The sequence below is a fragment of the Triticum dicoccoides genome, chromosome 2B, assembly GCF_002162155.2.
Source record: "Triticum dicoccoides isolate Atlit2015 ecotype Zavitan chromosome 2B, WEW_v2.0, whole genome shotgun sequence".
Lineage (NCBI taxonomy): Eukaryota > Viridiplantae > Streptophyta > Magnoliopsida > Poales > Poaceae > Triticum > Triticum dicoccoides.
The window spans coordinates 614,320,737-614,328,457 of record NC_041383.1 but is presented as its reverse complement, the minus strand read 5'-3'; the positions used below and the strand labels follow the sequence as shown (position 1 = coordinate 614,328,457).

Sequence of the window (7,721 nt, the reverse complement as noted above, 5' to 3'; positions counted from 1 at the left end):
TGAGAATCTGCAGATGAGGGGGCCGCCTCCGGTTCCGTCCAAAAGTCTCTATATCAATTCAATTCAATGCATGCCGCCCGAGAATTCGCCACCCGATCAGTGTTTGGTCTTTTGCTCCTGCTGTCAGGGACCAGTCCGTTCCGTGGCCGTTTCTTTGCTTTCTTCGTATGCTAGCAGGCTAGCTAGTGGAGGTGGACTCGTCAATTCGCCATTATTCTTTGCAAGATCCACCTTTCTCATTTCCTAAAGTTAAATACTCATATTTAACTTTTGTTTTCTTTTTTTACCACTGAGTAGCACTGTAACCAAAATGAGTCGAGCAACCTTTCCTTTTTACCACTGATGAGGAGTATGTACTATGTTCCTTTTTGAGAAGAAAAATGTGCCACTAATTAAGTTTTGCATTTCGCTAGAAGAAAACTTGCAGCAAAACAAAACGTTATCTCTGTAGGGGACAGAACAGTATGGCGTGACAAGGACAGATTTTTGTTATATATCTGCCACGAAATCCGCTCACTTGGCTGACAGTTTTCTGGCAGATTTTTGGCAAATTTTGCCTGGTCTGCCTTGCTCTCCTGCTTTCAGCACCGACCCTGACGTCTGCACAAAAAAATCGGGGAGACGCTGACCCAGAAAATGATATATAACCTCCTTATTTCATCTACAAGTTTCGGTAATTGTTAGCTCGCCCTTTTCCCTCTGAAAAACAGGTTTATGCTGTAAAAAAAAAAAGAAGCTGAAAGCTGAAGCTTGAGCTACGGCTGCTTTAGTGTGGTACACCAAACTTTACAATCAGATGGAAGGTCAAAGGCAATGGTAAGTTCAGAGCGGCAGTCCCATGCGCATGGACGGAAACGCCGCGCATGCATTTAGCACCGCGGCTGTTTCACGACGAATTACGTGCCGTTAGCAGTTAGGTTAGTCTGGTTTCACCATCACGGTCAAACCAGTTAGAACCAAATTACTCCCGTCAAAAGAAAAAGTTAAGGGCAAAACCACCGAAGAAAGTACTCTTATCATTCTTGGGTTTGATTCAGTAAGGAAGACAGAACAGCCGAGGGGAACTTACACATAACCAACTCTTTGTACAGGAAGGAACACAATGAAATCTCTGTCTACCCCATTTGGCTGGCTGTCCTTCCCCATGTCAAAATCTTGGCAGGCTTGCCCTCTGTTAACAGACTTGGGCATGTCTCCACTATGTTGTGGCCGTATGCATCGTTCTGATGCAGAGGCCGGGGAGTCCCCCTTTTCTAAAAAAAATGTCTCCACTATGTTTAACTATTTCACCAAACGAACTACCCAAACAAGATAAAACTTCAAAACCACAGGGCGAACACGGTGAGAGGAAGCCAGATGTGTGTGACATCTGCCCAGTATCTGTCAATTTTCTCATTTCTCATGCTTTATTTCGGGGCGTTCCTATTGTTTCTCGTCCCCGAGTGTCCAGTATGTCTTCACAACAAGGAGGAGCTTCTCCCGGACGAGCGGACCGTCTTCGTGGTCCACGATCTGGCTATTCCATCTCATCCCGTCCGCGACGCTCTTTATCTTCACTAGCAGGTCCACGTCGTCCCTGATGATCACCGTGCCCTCCGGCCTCAGGATTCTGTCCATTTCCAGCAGGATGGTGTCCATCTCGCACCTTGCAAACCACAAGCTCAAATTTATCAGATTGTATAACCAGGTGAAAACAGCTTATATGATTTGAATTAGCCAACTGCAGCTTGTGTTTACCTGTCCTTGTACAGACTGAAAACTGAATCAGCATGAATGAGGTCGTAGGTCCGGGGATAGGTGGACATGCCCTCGCACCTGCAGTAACACAGAGAGAGGTTACACACCCCAACAAATGCATGATCCTCATCACCGGCATAGAGGAGCCATGTTTGCAGAGCAAGAACTCACCAGTCTTGGTAGTTTCCAATGAGGCCACGCTCGTATATCACCCCAAGGGTCGTTGAATTTCCAACGGTTGGGACCATGTTCATGACCCACATAGGGTCACCCGCCAATGCCGCAGCGAAGCCGCCAAAGCGCGCATTCATATCGAGCAAGTTGCGGTACCGGTCCTTCTGCCCAAACTGGCTTATCACGGACTTGTAGTGCCCAACTCTCTTCTTCCATAACTTGGTATCTTCGTTAAACATTTCGGCAGTGACCCCCTCAATACTGCCACTGGCAATTCTGGGTGGCAGGGCAGTGAGCCTCTGCGGCCACTTCTTCAGCTCACCGCCGGCGACCTCCTTGATGTCACTAGCCTCCGGGAGGGGAGTTATACAAGCCTCCATCTTGTCGTACCTACAGTCATGAATCATGGCCGTGAGCTGGACTTCAAAATGGATAATAACATGGCACTGTAAGTAATCGAGCAACTACTTTACCAGGCAGCGTCTGGGTTTTTATTGGAGCAGAACGGCGGGGACTTGATGACTCTGCGGGAGGCCTTGCAGTGGATGTGGTTGGTAGGTTTTTGCCAGATCGCAATGTCGCCAACCTCCTTGATCTTCTTCCAGCAGAGGCTCTTGGCGACTGACTCGATGGCTTGCTGCTCTGCGTTCAGATCCTCCCTGGTCCTCTGCCACCCCTTCGAGTGCTTCTTCCAGTTGATCGGTGGCCCGGACAGGATCCAGTAGCCCCCAGGACGAAGGATGCGATCCACCTCGATCAAGTACAGCCCATCTGCGTGTCCATGTGCACATTAAGTCCAGTGAAAATTTATCGATGCCTGATGGTTTGAGGGGCGATCAGAGAGGTACATACCGTAGAGCTGCCAGGGGATGAGGCAGCGGGAGCAGTGCGCCATGTCGAAGGCGCGTGCAGGATAGGTGAGCCTGTTGGAGGCGAGGACGCCGATCATCGCCGGCACCCCGCGTTCCAGCGCGAACTGTACCTGCGCCTCGTGCGAGTCCCGCGGAGCGAACGACATGGCCAGGATGTTGCGTGACAACAGGTACGCTCCCCAGCTCGCCACCTGCATGCAGAGAGCAGCGCAATGCACCACATTCAGTAACTGAAAACCAAATTACTATGCATGAATGGTGCAATCAGCTTATCAGCCAAACAAACAGATCAAAATGACCAGGTCAAAATAGCAACAATTGCTGATCTTCTTCAGAGTACGCAGGGCTGCTACTATGATTTGTGGTGGAACTGTGACTGGGCAATCCAATTCAACATCACTGCACACAGCAGATAACATAGTGCATTCCAAGAATCTGATCCGGCAAAGAACAAACGCAAATGACAAGCTCGGCGTGCAGATTTCTAACTGTTGTGCACGTGGGATACTTTACAGCTGGCTACGTTACAGAATGTGAAAAGTTCAGCGCTACTCTGGTTTTCTAAAGGAGTAAAGCTCGTTCCCGGGCCAGACCCGTTTGCGCACAAGGCCCAGACCACGATCATGCAGTCTGGAAACTTCAGACACCCGCAAAGCAAATCCCATTCCGGCATTCCCGAGATCCCCGTCCCCTGTTCCTCAACCTCAATTAACCCCCGGATTTTTATCATAAGATGCTTCCTTTCGGCATGCGATTATAGTGAGATGAAAGGACAAGCGACTGAGAATGGAACAGTTAGTTTAATTACCCCGCAGCCGGTGTCGAGCGCGGTGCGGATGGATCCATCGTGGAGGGGGATGAGCTTGCCGATGTCGTCGATGTAGGCGCCGGCGCCGTGGGGGAACATGGTGCCGCCGCCCGGGAAGCGGAACTTGTCGCCGTCGACGTGGATCCAGTTCTGCACCGCCTTCTCCACGGTGAGCTCCTTGTGCGGCACGTTGGCGAACCACGCGACGTCGCGGCTGGTGGGCCACGGGAACGGGGTGCGGTACCCCTTGGGCGCCGGGACGAGGCACCGCAGCCGCTCGCCCTCCGCCGGGCAGTGGCGCTCCCGGTACACGAGCCGGTCGCGCGGGAACCGCAGCGACCGCTCCACGTCCTCGCACGGGGTGTACTCGGAGTACTTGGCCGGGCACGCCTCGTACGCGCGCCGCGCCGGCGCGGCGTTCACCGCCTCCGTGTCGTCCGCGGCGTGGTGCGCCTCGAAGTCGAGGGGGGCGCCGCCGACGCGGGCGACGCCGGCCGTGGTGGGAGAGACGCAGGCGACGGAGGCGGCGGTGGCGATGGAGACGGGGGAGGGGGAGGCGCCACCGCCGCCGGCCGCGGGGGCAGCGGTGAAGCCGCCGTGGTGCCAGATGCCGGCGAGGTAGGACGCGGAGCAGAGCAGCGCGACGGCCAGGAGCTGGGGCAGCGTCGGGCGCCGGGCGGCCGGCGAGAGGTGCAGCTTCGCGCCCACCGCCATCATCGCCTCCCCCCTGCTCGCTCTGCTCTCCTCTCCCCTGCGTGCCCCCGCTGGACTGGACTGGACTGGCTGGGCGTTTCGCTTTCTGCACTGCGCCTCCCCGTGCTGCCTTAAAAGTTCTGGCCTCGGATTGGGGGCGTACCGCGTAGGGTAGCCGAGGGAGCCGAGCCGGGCGATTGATTAGGTGGAGGGGCCGTGGAAAGGGAGACGCGTAGGTGCGTTCGATTTGGCATGGGAGAGCGGCGGCTCGGGCTCCGGCTCGGGGTTAAATTTAGCACGCGGAGGATCGCGCTCCGAAATCCCCAGCTTGCGCCCGGTCGCCGTTTGGTATTTGGCAACTGTACTTGGGCTGGCCTCCGGTCTGCCATTAAAGGCGTCACACGGTATTCGTAGAGTGTGACGAGCGTATCTGCGGTCCTCTGCTGCTGCTGCTGCGGCTGCCGCCGCTTGCGGTTTTGGTAAGGAATTAAACCACTGGAGTAAATGTTTGGCTCACGCTCCGGTCCTTGCTTGGTAAGGAAAGCGAAACTGTGCGGCAGGGATGCAGTGGAGCGAGTACAATTAGCTCCTGGGCCTAGGCCGAATCGGCACAGTGACGGCGGTTGCAGATTGCGTGCAGTGAGCAAAAGACGATTGGGTAACATGGGCGTCTTTGGTCGCCGGCATGCAGCTCACAGAGGGTCGAGCGATGCAAATTGAGCATGCTTACCGTAATGTCTGTGTGTTGCAACGGGATATAAATATTCTGCTACGTGATTTGAGATTTACCGGATCATATTATTATGATTGTGTAAATAAATATTTATCAAATCCTGCTTCTGGTTGTATAAACAAATGTTTATCAAATCCTGCATGTGATTGTGTACATAAATGTTTGTTTGTTTTTAGAGGTCAAGGGTTTTAATCTCCTTTTTCTTAAAAAAATGTTTGGTAAATAAATCAAGATGAAATTGATACATAAGTTAAGTAAATTAAGGTGGTTGATTAGCGTACACAAATGTGCCAAAAAAGGGTGAAGGGACGTGGTGGGAGCAGGCAGAATCGGTTGATGAAGCATTCTGCTGTCAGAAAAAGGAGCTTTACTCTTTTTTAATTAAGTAAAGATATGTGCTGCATTGAATTTCTGGCATCTATGATTTTATCAGTCATGGGCATAGCTAACGAGAACGTTTAAAATGACCGTTTTGAAAGTGCGTTATATCGACTAGAGGGGGGGGGGAGGGGGTGAATAGGCGACTTTTATGAATTCTTCACTGAGGAATTTGCTGGTGAGGAAATTCCTAAATGAAGAACTATTTGCAGCGGAATAAGTACTCAAAAGTAAACATAGCAGAACACAAGCATGGTCATCATGATGGAATGAAGACAAGCACAGAGTACTGAAAGTGTAAGCACAGGATAACACAAGATGAAGACGAACTGACTAAAGAAATTGAACTGAGGAAATTGAGAAAGTCTTCAGTCAAAGTCTTCAAACAGAAATGAACAAGCACACAACAACATAACTGAGGAAATGAAAGAGTTAAGAAAATAGAACCAGTAAGCTTGGTGAAGACAATGATTTGGTAGACCAGTTCCAACTGCTGTCTCAGTTGTACGTCTGGTTGGAGCGGCTGAGTATTTAAACTCGAGGACACACAGTCCCGGACACACAGTCCTCACCGTATTCTCCTTGAGCTAAGGTCACACAGACCTCGCCCAATCACTCTTGTTAGTCTTCAGGGACTTCCAAACCTTCACAGACTAGGTCACCCGGCGATCCACAATTCCTCTTGGATGCTCTAGACCATGACGCCTAACCGTCTGGAAAAAGCACAGTCTTCAAAGGTAACAAGCGTCGGATCCACGCATGATCAATCTCTTCAGTGATGCTCAATCACTTTGGGTTTGTATGTGTGTTGGGTTTGGGTTTTCCTCACTTGATGATTTTCGCTCAAAGTCCTTGGAGGATGGGATGCTCTCAAATGACAAGTGTCAGTTTCTCTCGGAGCAGCCAACCAGCTAGTCGTTGTAGGGGGGCGGCTATTTATAGCCTAGGGAGCAGGCCGACATGATAAGACATAAATGCCCTTAAATGATATGACCATTAGGTGGATAGATATTTTGGGATAGCTGGCGCATAGCACAGCAACAGTCGGAATTTTGACTATCAAATTCCTCAGGGCTATCATGTTCCTCACTGTGTAGGCAATTCGCACTGACGAATTCCCAACTTCTCAGTCAGAACAAATTCCTCAGCAGCTAGAAGAACTTCGTCTCTGTTACTGAAGAAATTGACTGAACTGTATGAGATTTCCAATGGCTTCACTCGAAGGGATTGGTAGGTGTAGGATTTTGAGTTGAGCATCACTTGGAAAATTTTCCTTAGTATTTCCTCGACCCCCTTTAACAGTATGGTGTTTCCTATGACTCAAAAAAGAGAAAATGAAACTACGAAAACAAAAGTCTTCATGCTTCATGTTCCTCGAATGATTGCCAAGTCTTCAAGGTCACACCAATTTCTTCACTTTCAAAGTCTTTAGAAAGTCTTCAGATATCCAAAGTCTTCAGTTGAAGAACTTCAGTTTTAGGGGTCAACTTTCTCTGTAAATATCAAACTCCTCATAGACTTATAGACCTGTGTATACTCACAAAGGCATCAGTCCCTTAACCTATAAGTCTTCAATACACCAAAATCACTAAGGGGCACTAGATGCACTTACAATCTCCCGCTTTTTGGTGATTGATGACAATATAGGTTAAGTTTTCAAGGGGGATAAACATATGAAGTGTAAATACTGATGTTGAGGAATTTGATTGCAAGATATAGAGGAACTCCCCTGAAGATGTGCATAGTGAGGAATTTGCTTTTGAAGCAATGCACACTTGAAGAGTATAATCATGGAGATCTCCCCCTATATCTTGTAATTCATACACGCATTTGACATGTAATATGAAGAATTTTGAAATGTGTGATGAAATATGGTGACTGATGTAATTCAGCATGCGTGTATTGACATTAATGAGGAATAAGCATGCAGAACTCAGCAAAAGTATCAGGCCACCATAGAGTTTAAGATTACAACTCGATCCAGCAAAGTCATCAAAAGAACGAGAGTTGTAACTTAAAAAAACGCCCATATAAGATAGACTCGCTTGAAGACTAACTCAAATTTCTCCCCCTTTGTCATCGAATGACCAAAAGGGTTGAAAATGAGGACTAACACCCCTGAAGAATATCATGATGATGGAGGAGCGCCAGCGTCGTTGGGGTCTTGAGTCGTTGTAGGGTCTGCCGCAGTGTCGTCCAAGTCTTCGAACTCGTCCGTGTCGCGTGATGAAGAATATGAACTGGCGACCAAGAAAGGAACCTTGACCTTCTTAAATTTCTTCGGTGGAGGAGCAGACCAGTCAAAATCTTCCTTGAAGCCCATTTG

The 7,721-nt window shown here is 49.5% G+C and overlaps 1 protein-coding gene across 1 annotated transcript; it reads right to left on the bottom strand.

Annotated features, from left to right (window-relative positions):
- Positions 1-983: 983 nt before the first annotated feature.
- Positions 984-4,527, bottom strand: LOC119365165 (probable methyltransferase PMT15). The gene is made up of 6 exons (XM_037630761.1): positions 3,592-4,527; positions 2,764-2,974; positions 2,385-2,682; positions 1,909-2,301; positions 1,738-1,815; positions 984-1,645 (listed from the first exon to the last, which is right to left on the bottom strand). The coding sequence occupies exons 1-6, from the start codon at positions 4,306-4,308 to the stop codon at positions 1,423-1,425; spliced, it is 1,920 nt and encodes a 639-aa protein (XP_037486658.1). The 5' UTR covers positions 4,309-4,527; the 3' UTR covers positions 984-1,422.
- Between the last annotated feature and the right edge of the window lie 3,194 nt (positions 4,528-7,721).